This window comes from Phaethon aethereus (assembly GCF_964289735.1).
Source record: "Phaethon aethereus genome assembly, chromosome: 2".
Taxonomy (NCBI): Eukaryota; Metazoa; Chordata; class Aves; order Phaethontiformes; family Phaethontidae; genus Phaethon; species Phaethon aethereus.
Genome location: NC_138582.1, coordinates 36,241,980 through 36,261,472, shown reverse-complemented (window position 1 = coordinate 36,261,472; position 19,493 = coordinate 36,241,980). Strand labels below are relative to the sequence as shown.

Below are 19,493 nucleotides of genomic sequence, written 5' to 3'. Positions count from 1 at the left end.
AGCTGTCATATTTCTCAGCTGATTATGAAAACCTTTTTTTCTTCTCTTTGTGGGCAAATCCTTTGCTTGTTGCTGTTAAGATCTTTATATGCCTGAGTATATTATCACATTCATAGAACTTAAGAAATATCTCATGTCAACTTTACTTTCATTATTGAACATGTTATACAATGATGTGGATCATTAAATGTCAGAGAAGAGCTGTCTCAGTGAACTTGGCTTTAAAATTTTCTGGCATTACAGTTATTTCTGTTAATTTTTCTCCAGAATGTGTTTTTCTCTACTTTAAGAGCCAAAAATTTTCTTTAAGGAGTGGGTTATTGCATAGGAAATACAAATTCTTAAATTTAAGCTTCTTGCTGGTAGAATTGTTTTAAAGAATAAGACAATAACAATTACTTCCTAAGAATATGTTTCCATTAAACTGGAACTGCTAAGAACACTTGCTCTCCTTTTCAGCTAAACATTAGGATTTCAGTACAGTAATCTGAACTGGAATCACAGAAAATAAAATTCTCAGCTGATTTGCTAGTTCAGCAAATGTGGTGTCTTTAAGACAGTTGTAATGGTGAATTTTCTCTGTGCAGAATATTGGCTCACAAACTTCATGTTAATTTTGAACCCATAAAGACCTTGAGAAGGAGAGAAATCTAAAAAAGTTGTTGATTCACTTACAAGAACAGCTGTCAATGGACTAGTTGCTCACTGATTAAAATAAGATTGATTAAACCATCCCTGTAGTGGAAGTATAATTTAAGATACTAAATTTATAAAGATAAAAAAATCCTGTATCAGAAGATAAAAGCAGACACATAAGGAAACTTGCGGCTTGGGGTTTTTTGGGGGGTTTTTTTTGTTTGTTTGTTTTTTGTTTGTTTTTGTTGTTGTTTTGGGGTTTTTTTTGTTGTTTTTTTTAATGTGTTTTTTTTTTTACTTTAAATTGTTTCCCAGAATAGTTTTGTTGAAAACAGTAACTCACAGTGATTTCAAAGGAGCCAGGACTTCACCCATTTTCCTGCTTCACTCCTCATTTATTGAATTCGTTAGAAAAAATGTTTCCACAGAGTGAACTAAGTAATTCATAAACAGGAAAAACTAGTCTGAAACTCTGTTAATAACCAACTTATTTTTATTAGAGCAAATACAGTTGTGAAAACTGTACATTGTACATTTTGGGTCAAGGATTATAAATAGATAAACTCATAGATAAAGAGTTCATTCTTTGACAGCAAGAAACTTTAAATAGACAAAATGACATTATTAAGTATATTGGCAGGCTTCATTGTGCTGTCCAAAATGTAGTGTACAGTATAACAACCAATTATAAATAGCCTTTCATGTAAAATACAGCTGTGCACATTTTAGAAAAATACCAACAATTTGTTTGAGCTTTGTTTTAAAAAAGCTTATAAATCATACATATTTATAAATGGTACTAACATGCTTACTTAAATTTATAAACATTTTCATAAGTTTTGTTACCCATTATTTCCAGAGCATAAAGAATTTTAAATAAACATTTAATAGGAATTAAATACGTCAGTTACAAAATTACCTCTCCATGTAAGGAGACAGGGGGTGATTTCACTGTTGGGTGGAACATTTCGTCCATTACGTCAAGGCTTACACAGTAACTTTTAAAATGTTGTTCTTATTTAAAAATTACTTTCCTAAATTTAAAACACAATTTAAACTTTTTAAAAAATAAATATACAAGTTTTATTTTCATTTGCTCTCTTTCTGCTTTCTTCTTTATCCACACTGGTCAAAACACAGGATTCTCAACATACTTCTGTAAAAAACACCATGGTGTTACTGTCCTGCTTGGAGCTGCTTTGCTGCACAATATTCAGTCCACACCTACGTTACTTTAATATGCTGCATCAAAAGATAGCTAATGTACTTTGTAAGAATGTCGCCCATTAAACCATGCAAACACTTACAAAGTTTACAAACAGGTTCAAAAACTATATTGTATGAAAGATTTCATAATAGAGATAAAATAAACCATAATACAAGCCCTTTGCTTTTTGTAGCTTTAAATTAAAATATTTACTTGCCAAATGATCACACCACATATTTTCAGTAAATAAGCATGCTTTTGATTAATATAGGGTACACTAATTACAGCATAATGGCACATAAAAAGAAACATGATCACATCATTTGAACAAAGGGCTGTGAAACTACTTAAGACAAACTTTCCAAATGAAAAATTTTGAGGCTTTTTTAATGCTGAGGTAAGATTATAAACGGACTTTAAAGACACTGAAGGCATCAAATCGATAAACAGTCACTTAACATTTCTAAATGCTCTACCTGAATGTATTCAACACAAATCTAGTATTTTAAAATGATGATTTATCACGAGCATTAGCTAGCTTAACTGTCATTGGCATTAATGTGCACTCAGACAAGACTTTATTTTAACCGCTGGCAAAATACTTCAGTGTTGAAACATAATAATTCAAATCACCAATTACCACAGAACCAGAATTAAAAAAAAGAAAAAGAAAACAAAAAAAAAAAGTCAACATGCAAACCTGGTATCTTGTCCTTCTTGGCTTATTCTGATATTCTACCTCCTGTTTAGAATGTGCTGATATCGACTTAAGATTCTTATTCTTTTATTATGAAAAATTTTGCTTGCTATTGGCATAAGCATTTGAGCACTTTTAGGAAGATACCAACAGTTTTCAATTTTGCAGTCATGGTATATTACTAAACCTTAAAGCAAAACAGCTCTTCAGCTGTAGGAAAACGAATTTAAGAATTTTATCTTCGGATTAGAAAAAGAGATTTCATTTTCTGCTTCTGCTGCTAGGCAGAACCGGTACCTTTCTCCAGGTTGGACTAGACACTACGTATACATCACATTTCATAAACAACGAATGAACAGAATCATGCACAGGCAAATGAAATTCGATCTCCCAGGACACTGCAGGAGATGTTAAAAGCAGCAGGTAATGGAATAAGACTGGTGACTGATCCTGCTAACTATTTCTTCTAATGAGATAGGAGTGAACGCTGGAATCACTTCCACAGCAACAGAATCCTCTGACCACATTCCTCTGGCAGTCGTTTTCCCATCTCCCCACTAAAAACATCAGACGGTAAAATAGTAAGGCAGCTGTTAGCTTCCATCAACAAAAAGTGCAGCTCCGTACATTTCCAGTTTAGTCACACTCTGCTGGGACAGATGGAGAAGCCAACGCACTTCACTGGCGGGGCTGCTTCAGCAGATTATTTTGTTTGTTTTCCAACATGGCTGCTTGCTTCAGCTTTCAGAGGACCCCAAAGCCACGAGCCATCAGCAGAGAAACTGATCTGGGCCCCTGGCTGAATTTTCCAAGTTTCATCTCTCTTGCGTCCCATCCTAATTCCAAGCCTCCTTCCCTGTGTCTGAGTATGACAGGTGCCATTTAAAAGGCTGATGACACAACTGCAGAGAACTGTGGGCTAACACCACTAGTTGTCATGACTTCACTGAAGGGTCAAAACAGTTACATTATTAAATAACTATGTTGAATCACATTCAGGCATAGCTAAAATTAAAGTAGGGAACATTAAAAGTATGCAAAGAAATTAAATCTTTGTCGTTTGAGGTATGGGGTGGTTATGGCGATTTTAATATGAAAACAAGACCTTTCTTACCTTTCCTAATTCCAATCAAGTTAGAAAATGGACAAAAAGAATGGCTAAACCAATATTCAACAGCATTACCAGAGCGATCATGACTGAGTTAGGGCCCTGAAAATAAAATAAAGATATGAGGATTAATGCAACCTTCCACACAGTGCACAGCAATGAACACGGCCTGACTTGATCATTTCTATCTGTTTTGACCCTGCTCTGAAAGAATACCTAAATACCAAAGATACAGACTCTGCTCCTGAAACTTAGCCATTACCTGTCGTATTCAGGTGAGCTAATATCATCTGTGTGAAAATGACCTGGAAAAATACAGGTGAGAATATATTATTACACTGCTTTTGATCACACTGAGATTAAAACACCTGACAAATATGACTGCACAAACAAATGAAAGAAAACCCCATCAACATAAAATCAGGATCAGCTTAAAATAAAGCAAAACAAAGAACTTGAGCTACTTCAGGAAAGCTGGAGCACTGCTTCTCATCCTTACAGCAGGTTCCTTCCCCGATTCCAATCCGTTTCAAAACAGAAAAAGGGTTTTTCATAACAATGTGTTGTATGAAAAGAATACCCATTTTTTGATAGCCAAAGGGAAAAAAAAAAGGTACTTACCACTGCACTAACATACCTAGCAATTTTTCCATTACAGATTAAAACCAATTTTACACCTGCAAAATTACAAACTTGCTTTGATTTACTCTGACATTTAGTGGTCATAAATCCTTATTTTATAGACCAATTCAGTGAAGAAATGAAAAGTCAAAATACTCCTTCCCTTCTTCACTAAACTTGGTTAGAAAACATGATCATTATGTAATTTTAGTCTTTCTGTGAAGCCAGAGAACAAAGTTTTTAATTCTTTGCAGTTTTGGAAAAAAATAATTTAAACATGGATCCTTTCTGATGAGCAATTTGAAGTAATGTTCTGAACAGAAGGGAATTCTCAATCCTTCTGTTCTCCTCTTAACATATTTGGTTTACTACAATATATTTTCACAGAGATTTGTATATGCTTATATATTAAGATTGCACATTTACTGTAGGTAGAAACAGAAAAACTCTTCACTCAGACAATACTTTCCTAAATCAAGAAAAAGCCCACCATAAATCTCTGCAGAAAACCATCTTCGGAACTACGTAAGGATCACCGCCTTGCATAAGAAGGTACGTATTTCATTAGAAATGACATATTTTTTTTTACCTGCCACATGAGGCATGCCTTGCAGAAGCTCATTATGCTTCATGACGATGCTAGCTGTCGCGTGTAAATTATATGCTAGCTATACAATTTCTGGAATGCTAAGAACTTGCTATTAGTAATCATCTGCTGCAGCAGTGTAACTGGGAAGCTACTGAACAGTACTTGTGTCATTCTCATATCATGTGCTCTCGTCCTGAAACTGTGTCATTAAACACTTTCTAGCAAAACACACCTTTACACAGTAGTTAAGACAGCAGGCCAGATGTGGTTTGCTAAGTTCTTGAATAAGTCACAAAATATGTTACGTCAAGCGCTCCTTAAATCTCCGGGGAGCCTAAACCCAATCAGCACCTCTTATCCGTCAAGGCCATGAAGTTCCCTTTGCTCATATCCAGAGGCATCTGTTCACATGCCGAGGGACTAGCTGGTCAAGTTCAAACAGTGATGAACTACCAGGATGCTACTTAAATGTTGCCGTAGAGGTAATGGTATTGGCAGCAACATTCACATTTTGCTTAATGGCAGAATGTCTAAAATACTCACTAGCAAATGGAAGACTAGGTTTAAGACTACCTTAGTCAAAGGGATTTTGAACACCAAATTCCCACTTAGCAGGGGTATGTTTTAAGCACTGGGCCACAGAACAATGTTCCTTCCTTCTTACCAGAAGTGAGCCACTAACGTGCCAAAGAATACGGGACATTTGGTGACAGAGAACAGGCATAAAAGGGAAGCATGACTCCAGGTTACGTTTCTGACCACAGCACTGTAAGCAGCCTCGCTGTAGCAGTGTCCAACCTGTATCAGGTTTGCGTGGCAAGGGTTTGGTAGTGGGGGGTAGAAAGGGTGGCTTCTGTGAGAAGCTGCTGGAAGCTTCCTTCATGTCCAACAGAGCCAATGCCAGCCGGCTCCAAGACGGACCCTCTGCTGGCCAAGGCCGAGCCCATCAGCGACGATGGTAGTGCCTCTGGGATAACAGAGTTAAGGAGGGGGAAAAAAAATGGCACATGGTAATATGCAGCCAGAGAGAGGAGTGAGACTATGTGAGAGGCACAGCCCTGCAGACCCCCAGGTCAGGGCAGCAGGAGGGGCAGGAGGGCTCCAGGCACCAGAGCAGAGATTCCCCGGCAGCCCCTGGGGAAGCCCATGGTGAGGCCGGCTGTGCCCCTGCAGCCATGGAGCTCCACGGGGGAGCAGATCTCCACCTGCACCCGGGGAGAAGCCCACGCCGGAGCAGGGGGATGCCCCAAGGAGGCTGTGACCCTGTGGGAAGCCCATGCTGGAGCAGGCTGCTGGCAGAACCTGTGGCCCCGTGGAGAGGAGCCCAGGCTGGAGCAGGGCAGAGGGTGAGGAGTCCTGCCCCTGAGGAGGAAGGAGCGGCAGAGACAACGTGTGATGAACTGACCACAACCCCCATTCCCCGTCCCCCTGCGCCGCTCGGGGGTAGGAGGGACAGAAACTCGGGAGTGAATCTGAGCCCGGGAAGAAGGGAGGGGTGGGGGGAAGGTGTTTTAAGATTCAAATTTAGTTCTCATTATCCTACTCTGATTTTGACTGGCAATAAATTAAACTAATTTCCCCAAGTCAAGTTTATTTTGCCCATGACAGCAATTGTTGAGTGATCTCTCCCTTCCCTTATCTCCAACCACGAGCTTTTTGTTGTATTTTCTCTCCCCTGCCCAGCTGAGGAGGGCAGTGATAGAACAGCTTTGGTGGGCACCTGGTGTCCAGCCAGTGTCAATGCATCGCAAACACCAGATTAATTTTTTCTTTCTCTTTCTGGCACAGTCAAAATCATCCTGGCTTGGCTACTTCCACACTTTTCTACTGTGAAGGCAGTCCAGGTTCCCACCAGGATTCCCACCAAATGCATTTGGCAATTGTGAGATTTATGCATGAAAACCATATTGGAAGATGTTGAGCAATAAAACATGTTTTACTTTAAACAACAGCTACTTTGAGAATCTTTCAGTTTTGTTGTCTTGGAATGCCAGTGTCAACACTCTTAGAGTGAACCTTCCATTTATGATGACTTCTTTTGCAAAAAAAATCCCAGAATCTCATGACAAACAAGTATAGTATATGCATGCTAATGTTACATATATCTCAAGAGGAAGTGTGATTACACTGTTCATGTCCACTAAGATTTGGGTTCAGCATCTTTCTCTCTGGTGGTAAGACACTGGAACAGGTTGCCCTGAGAAGCTGTGGATGCCCCATCACTGGAAGTGTCAAGTTTGATGGGGCTTTGAGCAATCTGATCTAGTGGAAGATGTCCCTGCCCAGGGCAGGGGGGACAAACTAGGTGACCTTTAAAGGTCCCCTCCAAGCCAAACCGTTCTATGATTCTAATAGGGACTTCCTGTGTGACCAAAATAAGGTCAATTGTTCCTTTATAGTGTGGGATCTCACATAAAGATTTTACCAGATTTCACCAGGAGTTGCAAGGAACTGTGAAGGAGATCATTGCCTAATACCATTAAAATTCATTGGGATTTGGCTGTCCAATGCTTTGCATATTTGAAAATAACATCCACAGAAATCAAGTTGATTTAACAGTATTGAAGAAAAATTTAGACCTATGAGGACTTCACAGGAGCCAGGAACTCATTCATTACCTGAAATATATCCTGAAACACATCCTGATAGCTGCAAGACAGCTTTTGGCTGAATGGCAAGTGGGGACTGCAGCTCAAACAGCAACTTGGTATCATTAGTGCACAGTCTTACAGAATTAAGCTTGGCGGCGGCGGAGAGGACTTCTCTATTGATGCATCTGTTAGTCAGGTTAGGTATAACAATTTCACCACAATAACATTAGATAGATTAGGGGCTGTGGTCTGGATCAAGTGATCTCAACTACAAAGACAGAAGAAAGTGGCACCTTAAGAACTGGGTTGATGATTTTATATGAAGATCAAAGAAAAATGTGTTATCCGTTCATGATCACAATCTAATGAGTCTGTGCTTTATACAAAGAAGTAAATCTCATCTCCTTTAGCCTACTATGCACATTTGTTTCCTCTTCTGATAACTACAACTTTCAGCCCAAAGCAGAATTTCCAGATATACTAAAAAATGATCAAATAATATTTGTGGAGCACATGGTTATTACTACTACCTGCTTTGTAGACATCTATAAAATGAGCATTTAATGCTTTAAGACAAATACCACAAATAAGACTTTAGTGCCCTGCAAGGGCTTAAAATAGCAAAAGCCAAAATTAGTCTGAAGAGTCCACGAGTGACCAGAACAGGTGCACTGAAGAAGCTGTAGTAGAAAACTCCAGTCCTGCCTAAAACCTGCCCTTTCAGCTTCTAGTAAGTCAGCCACTTATGCAGTTAAAAATAACCATACAATTAGTTTTTGTCTGGGGAGGGAAGAAAGTTATTTTCCTAAAACGTAGTGGTAGGAAGTATTAACTGGTCTTGTAATCCCATTGCATTAGAAATGTGCATTAAATTTAGCATAAAGTTCTTGCTCAGAGTTTTTTTTAGGATAAGGCAAATACTGATCTATTTTTTCTAACATCCCGGCAGTTATATCCCTTACTAACTGGATGTTAAGTGAACAAAGAGATGAGAACAGAAGCACACTGGGTAAATTCAGCAAAATGTAATCATTTTAGATACAGGTAAAAACCAGGCTAAACATTCTATGTGGCTTAAAAATCCTTACCAAGAAAATCAAAAAATAATGATATAATGGAACACTTGTGCCTGGGCTTGTACCTGACCTAGGGCAACACGTCAGGCAAACGAATACGCAAATGTGTATTCATGAACTGCACTACAACGGTATTTTTTGCAATTCAGTTCTACTTTCCACCCAAGCCCAAGACAATATCAAATTCGTTCATGTTCAAGGTGGGGTAGGAGCATGCAAGATGAAAGTGGGGCTAGAGGCTGCTAATGAGCAATTAGAAACAACAGTTAGTACTGGTTGGTACTAACCGGTGGTTAAGTGGTTTTTGGTCAAGTGTCTCTGTGCACACTTCACACTGCGGTAAATACAAGGTAACTTGAAGGTGCCTAATGCTCAGTGAAAAAAGCATGATTTGCCTCTCACTTACTAGAGCCAATGCCTGCAAACATGCAACTATTTTGGAGCAGCTGACGAACAGTGACTTTGTCATAGTGTTTTATGCACGTTTTCACCTTGATAAAACTATGACAGAGTCCTATGGCTCTTTCTTATGAGCTCCGAAATGATTCTAAACTTTGGTTTTTGAACATCAGAAAATAAGTATACAGAGAAACACATTTATCTACTGTATGTGCAGTGTGGTGATATTTTTCAAGTATAATGCCAGAAGTAAGGGTACTTAGAGAATCAGTACTGCTCCAGTAACTAACTTATCGCACAGATGATATTCAGTGACATTCTTAAGGATGTAACAGATTCACAGAAAATATGAAGCATGAATTTTATGACTAAAACAGCTACTGCAGACTTCTCTGTAAATGAAGTTGTTTAAAGTTCTAAATCAAAATTAAAGTTTATGTTTCATTCAGATGTGAGAAATGTCTTTGATTTAGATACGTGAAAGGAAGAACTGAAAATTGTATGTCATTTATGTTCTTAATGTTTTCTCACTGAGAACCTGGAAAAAGGTTATACAGTACTTTCAGGTAATCTAATGAAAGTACTCAATAAATGTTACAGACTCATTCTGTATCCCAAAAACATCTTTTCTCATTCTCTTTTCATGAGAGTAAGAGTTTCTTTTCTCTTTACATTTCTTAACAAATACCTTCTTAAACTTTTATGGAGGATCTAAGGCAGACACTTTCAAACCACAACAAAGTCACTGTCAGGATGACTATAAAGCAATTGCAATTACTGAATATAAAAAAAAAAATAATTCCCCACCGCAGCCCTAGAATTCTGAAGTCTCTCGACATTCACAAGTGTTTGGGATAAAGAGAAGTACACTAATCTGACTACTCCTCAGCAACTGTGCACTCTGCATAACTCCACCTTACTATTGAGCTCACTCCAGGAGCACTGCAGAACAGGATACTGTTTTTCTGAAGCTGAAAGGCGATACTGAAAATTAAAAAGAAAATTCTCCAGGCAACGTTAACAGTACTGTACTACATCTCTCCCTCAGTCTGCTAGGCCAGTAGGCTACTCCTTTCTGCTTCAATTGCTTTAGTATTTTTACTAATTTCGGCATTTTAAAGAAGTAAGCACTTAGGAGACTTATTCTATAAGGGCAAATTTATAGACACATATGGAAGACATCTTTGAAAAAAATACATACATCTACATATATCTGAAAACACCGTTATATTAAAAACGAGTTCCTAAACTCCACCTTCCTTCCTTACTGAAATGCTGATAGTAAGAATAATGCAGTTAGGGTGCTCCCAATGAAGCAAGTTCCCAGATGACCTGTAATATCAGTAAAACAAACAGTAGCTAATGTACAATATCTCAGCACTCTTCCACCTTTCCTGCTATAGGGTTCACGGTCCTTATCCTGATTACTCTAGAAGGTCAATAAACTGCTGCTTAGGTGCCCTACTTAGTTTCTTAAGGTGAAGACTCCCTCAGGTCCAAACTATCATTGGTTTGGATGGAATGCAGGAAAAATAAAGACTATTTATAGCCACTTGTTTTCACCAGAGCTCAACAATAAATTCCAATTCAGGATAAAATTCTGTGCATGCTCACTCAACATTTACAAGCCTGACAGCTTTGTGTTACCCTACATAGGAGTCATATCTGTGAGATTTGAAAGGTTAAAGGGCTGATATCAACTGTAATGCAGATTTGCAGATTACAAAACCACTGTGAACATCTACTTTGATCTGCACAAAATAAAAGAGAATATAAACTTCCTACTGAACTAGATGATATCATCTTGGCAAAATGTTCATTATCAAACTATTCAGTGACAGCTCCAAAGACTCGCCATCTGAAAACTGATGTTACATTTAATTAATATCATTAAAAGCAACTTAAACCAAGACTTTTATCTAAATCTGACTAGCTGTTGGATCTTCTTACACATTTGCCTGTTAGCTTGGGAAACTTATTTTATAAAGTGTACTTACAGAAAGTGATTTAATGTGTCAGATTTTTTTGCCTTGAATCTTTCATTGTAAGATATGTTTTAATCATTCTTGTAGCTCTTCATGGGACTTTCCCTTAAGATTTTTTTAATTTTAAATCCCTGATTTATGGACATTATATTTTATTCCAGAAGTGGTTGTAGCAGTGCCAAAACCAGATAAAACAGACTCCCATGTACTCTAGCTTAATCTTTCCTGTTGATAAATCTAAGGATTATATTAACATCTCTGAACAACAGCAGCAGAGTGGGAGCTCATGCTCAGTTGCCTCTCTTGCTCCTGATCCACCATCCTTTTCCAGTTCTGATCCGGCATGGCCAGGCTCTATTAACTCTATTAACTAACTATTTTAATATACGATTTTACATTTTAATGTGCTGCACATGGATAATTATGCTTGCACCTTTCTTAGCAGGTGATTTGGATGAGCTTGTATTGGTGATCCATTGTCTTCATTATTTATTGGTTTCCTGGTCTCTGTGTCTTCTGTAAACTTCATGGGTAATACTTTTATGTCCTCTTCCATGTCATTAATAAGAATGTTAATAAAATAGAGCAGCATAATTAATCCAAGAATGACCTCATGAGAATATTACCAAATTCCTGATGTTTTTCCAATTACTTTTTGAGAACCATCGGTCAGTTTTTAAAAAATTATTTTAATGTGACATTTAGCCTTTGCATTACTCTGTCTTCCTTGTCAGAATAAATAACTGTAAAAGCAAATCAAGTGACCTTCTTGATTGAGGATATGATTATTCTGTCACACCTGAAGATGTCAAACTTGTTTAACAAGACCTTTTACAATGCATGTTGGTTGGAAATTCTTACACCTCTTTTTTTTTAAATTATTTATTAGTGAAGTCAATTATTCAACTGTTTTGCTTGAGATCAGTGCTAGGCTATCTGGATCTCATTAAATGGGTCATTCTGTTTATCCCATGAATAACGACATGCTGTTTTTTTTCTACTGGAGAACCAAAAATGATTCAAAAAAACAATGCTTATAAAAAAAAAACATTATGACAATTATCTAGACTTCTTCATATGAAATAATTTTATCATCATCAGAGATTCTGAATTTGATAACCTGGCTTTTGCTGCTAACATGGAATAGAAATGTTATTACTCATCTCCCTTTTCTACATAACTATTGATAGTTCTATTATTTCTAAATGAGATTCAGATTCACACTGATCTGAATGTACAGTTTTAAAACTCCTTCTCCATTTCCTGACAAAAAAGAAAGTCAAATTTTTCATGGCACTGTAAAACGCAAGCACTGTTAGAAGTATGCATTCTAAGCTAGTTCATATTTTGATGCAATATTGCCTGGTTTTAGAGCCTACACTCAACACAGAGAAGAAAATGAAAACTGGAGATTGTCTGGACTGGGTCAGACCACAGGCCAGCATCCTGTCTCCAACAGTTGTCAAAAGTAGACTTTTGGTGAAGAGAATGAGTGTAACTCCTGGTACTGCCCAATACCCACTGAGGTACAACAAACATTGTTTTGAAAGGAGAAAAAAACCCAAACCATGTATATTTGGAAATATGTATCTACACGCACACAAAATGCACCTATATATACATACATGCATACACGAATACACACTCTAACACACTTTTTTTGTTTATGGTTGTAATAGGGATTCATGTTTCCAAAGTCTGTCAGTATCTGGCTATCAACTGTCCCTTCCCAGTTTTCAGAAAGGATAATATAGAGGACTGGAATATTTGTTCCTCACTCCAGTCGGGTGCAGTGGGGTCTAGCTAGCAGCCTGTATCCAGATGAAAGTTTGAAAGAAGTGAGCACTAAGAGGCAAAAGGGCAGTGAAAGTGAAAAGGTTGCTTGCGGTACTCACCGAGCCGTTTTCTACTTCTTTTTTCACTGCTGAATGTGACTCATTATTAGCTGGGTTCTTTGGTGCAGCAAATTCTGGTTTCTTAATTTTTGTGTCAGGTTTGTTTTCTTTGGCATCTGGCTTACCCCCAGATCTAGCAGGACTTGGCTTCTGTGAGGGTGGTATCCGTGCAAGTGTTGATGGTGATGGGTTGACATATTCATCTTCTTCCCTGAGCTCCTGTGGAAGCACTGTTGGATTCATTTTTACATAATAGCCATGGTAGTGACCATGCAGCTCCCCATTCTCTGTGCTGATGGGATTGTGATGGGCTGAAAATTTTGGCTGGTGTTTCACAGCTTCTTCCTCCTTCACTGGTGCTTTTGAATATAAAGGCTTGTTAATTGTGGGTGTTATATTCTCAGTGGCTAAAAGCTTTTTTTCTTGACTGAGTCTTGCCCCAGAAGTGGAGCTTTGCCTTTTCAGTTGTTTTGAAGGAGAAGGCTCAGAAGAAAGAGAAGGACTATGCCTTGGGCTTGCTTCTGGGGTCCGAGGGGGTGTAGTACCTTTTCGATAAAAGTGAGGTGACTCTTTTGGGGTAGGTGGCTTTTCCTGAACTTTTTCTTCTGATTGTTCTTTCACCTCCATTCCTTCCTGAAATTTTTGTTTGATATAATCAGGGCCTGAAAAATAGTGTAATAGAAATATTATGATTAAAACAAAAGTAAGACTTCAGAGTATAACTATTGTATTGGGAAGTTGGACTGGACTGCCTTGCTAAAATGCTGGCGGGGCGGCCGTTACCAAAAATTCACTGACATCTGTAGTGGTTTACTCCAAATCACTCAGTAGTTGAAGTTGCTGTATTTTTTGGTAATTGTTGTGACTAGTTACTAATTTGGTTCAGTCACTTTATGTCTTCAGCTTTGCAAAGGGTCATCGGACATAAATTGTCTCTGACTGAGGTCTGAGGGACTGAAGACTGACTTGCCTTACATATCTAGCATTCTTTTTTTTTTCCGAGAGGCATGTTTTGAGGTATGTTTTGCTTAATTACCCTAATCTATTTAACTTGTACTCTCATGATCATAGTATCTGTTTGACATGGAAGTAATTAATGAAACGTCTCTTCTGCCCTTATAACCTGTGGGAAATAGGGCCTGAATCACTTTTTGTCCCACTGTGTGCATGTCAGCTTGTCTTATATACATATATATGTGCCTTGAACTCTCACACACTGCCTTTGTCTTCCTAATCCAATCACTTATCATATGAAGACCTAGGTTAACCACCCTAGTTGGTAACACAATTCTGCTTAGAAGCTAGGAAGACAAATTCTCTCACATTCACTAGGGAAATAGTTACAGAGCAGCCAGTAAAAGAATATCCTCCCCCTAAATCCTAGCGAAACACCCATGAGCATATTCACCACTAGGACTCACTTATCAAGGTGAATTTCTACACAGCTCTTTACGTAAAGACAAGCTGGCTGAGATGCTTTGTTCCAGGTTCTGGTTGTCTGATTTAACAGTTCAAGGCCAAGACTTGAGCAAACACTGCTGAAGAAGCAAAATTGTTGTAAATCTGCCTGTATTGTGTGCAGCATTTTCTATTTTTTTTCCTAGAGGCTACAGCCCAGATTCCAGGATCAGATTCCTTAAGAAGTCAGAAGCTGGGGAGCTCTGTGAACAACGAACTGCAACGATCTTTCTGTATATGTTCAATAATGGCTTCTGCCAAATGCATTGCAACTGTTTCTCCACTTCTATTTTTGCTAGTACCACTACTTTCCTTTGATTTTTTTATCTTCTGTAAGTGAACCTTATCTGTGTTTTATGACAGAGAGAAATTCTGTGCCCAGAGAAGAATGTCTGCACGCATTTTTCTGCTTTTGAGTTTAAAGGAGTCTCTAGCTGTGTTAGGCAGATACAGTGTTCTTACAGATGCCAGAAGCATATGCATCACTAGACAGCGCTGAGATGAGAGGAAGGAAGAGCAGCAGCGTGAAGTTTTTGGAAGTTACTGAGTCATCTGGTAAGTAAGTATTGCTGAGAAGAAGAATTACTTGGCATGCTATGTCTTTTGAGCAGGAAAATCATGTTTTGGGCATCTCTTGAAAACTAGGGGTGGAAATAGGGAGCTATTGAGAAAGAAGGCTGCACATAGACAAGCCAGGATTTGTTCTCAAATGACATTTGAGGAGAAAGTTTTGAGGAGTTAAGCCTGGACAGGAGGAGAGGACTAGAGGCTTGGTTCTTACGGCTTTTTATAAACTTCCTGGTAAAAGGGAAAGGCAGTGCAACACAAATGAAAAGTTGCCATATATAAAGTTACAGTTACGATCACCATTCACAAAGTTCTCCGCCATGTAGGGGATTTCCTTCCATCTTTGCTGAGATGCATAAAGTAATGCTGAGAGTTTTAACATGCATAAACTTTGGTTTTCTTCCCTTTTCGCATGGGATACAATTAGGGGTATAAAAAGGAAAGGATAGCTAAAAGAGCTCTGCCTAACCTTTAAGTTCAAGCCATGGAGCTGTCAAATTGCAATGATTATTTATTATGGACAGATCCACATTCACATTAGCTTGCTCCTTATGACTGCTGTGGTGAAAGCATCCCATTTGGAATACCCTCTCTTCAGCTTTACAATGCTGCTCAAGTGGCACATGCTCTGCTCCTGACCTATCCAGAAAATTCACATCTTGTGACAGCTCTCCACTGCCCAATGTATGTAGAGATATGACTTTTACTAATATCTGACAGCACTTGATGGACTGAAGGCACTTTCTTAAGGAACACCTCTGGGCCTCAGAAATCTCACCCCTCTCCACTGTTTCTTACGATCAACTAAAGCCTCCCAAGGTTGGCCAGAGGGACTCCCTCTCCTCCCAAGACCTTCAACCTGTGTTGGAGTTTCTGAAACAAGAAGGGAGCCAGATCTCAGCTGCCTATGTCTCCACGAGATACTGGTAGAGTAAAAAGTAAAAAACTTAAACCAAAACAAAAATATAATTTTTAACCGGAGCTCCCCAAAGAAGTTGTGTCAACAGGCTAACAATGCCTTATTTTTACTGGCTCTTTGGCAATATTTGTTGATAAGTGACACTGAGCCGCACCAGAGAAAGCTGTAGCCATCTGCGTCCAAGTAACATTTGAGGGTGTCTGATCAGACATTCAGCAATTGCCTTAACATAACACAGCAGCCCTCCCTCCCACCCCCCAGTACATCACATATGGCTATTAGAGATACATCTTTTGCCTCCAATCTTGCCAGGCAGGTCTTTCCAATGTTCAAATTCTTGGCTGTATGCTGAAGTTAGCTTTGGAGATTGTCCAAGGACTTTTTTTACGTCTGTTCACTGTATTCAGTACAATCAGATTATGCACCTGTCTGAACCACCGATTCCAAGCAGCAGGAACACATCCCCGCTCCCTTCTGAGGATTAAGAATATTTGTCAGGACTTACCTTGTCCCCTTCCTTAAAGGCATTATCTAACACTACAGACATGGGCAACAGAGTCCTTTTTCTTCAGCACAAGAGCACTCTATGAGTGTAAAGGAACCAGGGCCAAGGGAATTTGGAAAGGGAGTCAGTAACATCTGATCCTACAAGATTTCTCAGCTGCCTTAAACAGGATTTGAAGGTGGGAAGAAGGTAAGGTGGGATTATCTGTCTAGGAAATAAACACAGAGTTCTGTTCTCCAGTCTGCAGTTCAAGCAACCAGTAGGTATATTCCTACACATGATATGTCTGAGTGCCTAAGAGAACCTGGTCTGGAAAGCAGAACCAAGAAATGTTTTCTAACCAAGTAAAGATAAGCTTTCTTTATGGATGAACCTGTGTGCTTTCTTCTGGTGACATGTTGGCCGTGCTACTGTCAGTTCAAAATTGATGCACCTTTGCTGGCTAAAGGTCAGCCATGGGGTGGTTTTGGCTCACACAGGCTGTTGTGATGCCAGCAGCTGGATGGCACCATTAAAGTGTGAGTTAGCCAGTATTTGGGGGAACAGCCTCTCAAAGCCAAAGGACTGTGTGGACGTGTGCGATGGATGCACACAGAGTCCCATGCTGTCTGCTGGTCTGCTTGAACATTGATGGCTGTGGGGTGAGGGAAGCTTTGGTTTGGTTGGAGACTCATAGTTGTTCTAAATCTAGAATTTCTTGTGGAGTTCTTGTGTAACATGTCCTTTTTCCTGGAAGGGCTCCAGTAAGTGACGTGACAGCATGGCCAGCCCTGTAAATGAGAAGAGAAGGCTGCCCTGGTTCTGCCACAACATTTTTAGAGAGGCGACAGCCGCATGCTTTCCCCCACGGCCTAGTGAGGTATACATATTGGCAGCATGGGGCTGTTTCAGGATTGTGTCAGAAAATGTCATCTTGCAGGACACTGTAAATGCAGCCAGCATTTCCCAAGAAGGGTCAGAAGACACCTTATCAGCTCAAAATCTGAAGCTTGAGAGGAATTGAAGAATGCACCTGGGATAGTGAAGAAAAAGGTGTAGATATGTATTTATATGTACGAGCTTCAGGTCATACTCCTGCCTATTCAATCCAGCCAGTTTCACATATTTTGGCCTCTTAGTGAAAGAGAAAAGATGAAGATACAGGAAAAGGGTGGGACTTAATGAGGATGAGCTCCAAAAGTGCCAGAGGCACTAGGATTCCTTACAGTAGGGCTGGTGATCCTTCAAGGACCAATTCTGAATTCCATAGTCAATACACATAACTGAGTAACCTGCTGTGCTGGTTTTGGCTGGGATAGAGCTAATTTTTTTCACAGTAGCTAGTATGGGGATCCGTTTTGGATTTGTGCTGGAAACAGTGTTGATAACACAGGGATGTTTTAGTTATTGCTGAGCAGTGATTACTCAGAGTCAAGGCCTTTTCAGTGAGAAGGCTGGGGGTGTACAAGAATTTGGGAGGGGACACAACTGAGACAGCTGACCTCAGCTGACCAAAGGGATATTCCATACCAGATGATGTCATGCTCAGCATATAAAGCTGGGGGAAGAAGAAGGAAGGGCAGGACATTCAGAGTTATGATGTTTGTCTTCCCAAGTAACCGTTATGTGTGATGGAGCCCTGCTTTCCTGGAGATGGCTGAACTCCTGCCTGCTGACGGGAATTGGTGAATTAATTCCTTGCTTTGCTTTGCTTGCGTGCACAGCTTTTGCTTTACCTGTTAAACTGTCTTTACCCCAACTCATGAGTTTTCTCACTTTTACCCTTCTGATTCTCTCCCCCATCCCACTGGGCGGGCATGAATGAGCAGCTGTGTGGTGTTTAGCTGCCTGCCAGGATTAAACCACGACACCTGCCGTAAATCTCATTTCCACAATTTAATGAGCTGTTGCCTCATTTTAGTATAATGATTTCTATATTCTCAAAATTATTAAGTTAATACTTCTTTCAACTGGCAAAAAGGATGTTTGTAGTAACACATCAACCAAATAAAAAATTCTGATGCTTTGTGGCAGGACTGTGGGACAATATATTTTCAAGTAATACAAGAACACTTTTGTAGTTTTCTAATACTATAAACTTATAGAGTAGTGAGTAATTTACAGAATTAATACTGAGTTAAAATAATATAATAATATACAATATATAAAATAATAAAATAATATACAAAATAATACTGAGTTAAAAATAGTGCTATGAAAACTAAAATACACAATACTGTAGTACATTTTACTTCTGTTTAGCACTATTTTCTTCAAGAGTAATCCACTGCATCCTACTCTTTTGCAACTTCCCATGTACTTCTGTATGGCCTTAGACACATTATAACATCCTACTTGGTCCACGTGTAAAAAGCAAGTATGCAGTGGACAAGCTGGTTTAAAAGCTTCTCCCTGAGACAAAATTATTTAAGACAGGGAATTCTGTTGATATCAACAAACAATTTCCACAGGAAAGCTGTTCATGGTGCCAGATACATTCCTTCTAGAGGGAATGTTGCAAGAAACTCCACTAGGACTCTACCAGTAACTCCACTCTCTAGGAGCAGCAAAAAAGTTTTGGGAGAGTAGGGTTCTCTGAGCTAAGCTTGAGACACTATGCAATAGAGATGACAGCCTCACCATACCATGACAGAGGATGCCTAGTCCTGCAGCCCTGGACTCTACATGACTGAAGTAGGTTTCTGTAAGAGCCTATAGGTAAGCACAGGCTATAGGACTCTAGCAGCCTTGTCACCTGGGTGTCTCTGGTCCCCATGGTGGATTGGTACTCCTGGTTGTAAACTGGGTGGATGCTGCACAAGAGGTGAGGATCCTCCTTCCCCTTCTCCCTCTCTGATTTGTGAAGGCCCAGACACAACCTCTAAATCAGTTAAAAGTGATTTGGATGGAAGATGTTGTAATTATATACCCTGTGCAAAAATGCTAATTTGGATATTACCTGGCATTACCAATGAGACTATGTTTAATTAGGTCATCATAACTTGCAAAACTATATTTAAAACCTAAAGGTCGATGTGTTCTTTACTGTAGAGAATGATTTTGTTCTTCAGACATATTCTCTCTATTTGTTTTTAAGACAAAAATGAAAAACATGGCAAAACCACCTTCTTTATATATATATTTTATATATATATATAAAATATAGCATTTAGGCCCTTACTCCACACAATTTTACAGTACAAAAAGAAAAAAAAAAACAGGAAAAAAGAGACAGGTTCTCCTTAAGAAAAAACCCCCAAC

At 39.0% G+C, this 19,493-nt stretch overlaps 1 protein-coding gene across 2 annotated transcripts in view; it reads right to left on the bottom strand.

The window, feature by feature from the left end:
• Window positions 1-3,669: 3,669 nt before the first annotated feature.
• JPH1 (junctophilin 1) overlaps window positions 3,670-19,493 on the bottom strand; it is a gene marked incomplete at both ends in the record, with an annotated part of 84,980 nt that continues 69,156 nt past the window's right edge. For both annotated transcript variants that reach the window (XM_082015368.1, XM_082015369.1), the window contains 2 exons: window positions 3,670-3,750; window positions 12,805-13,466. In XM_082015368.1, the coding sequence (XP_081871494.1) occupies window positions 3,670-3,750; window positions 12,805-13,466 (743 nt within the window). The remainder of the gene's footprint in view (window positions 3,751-12,804; window positions 13,467-19,493) is intronic.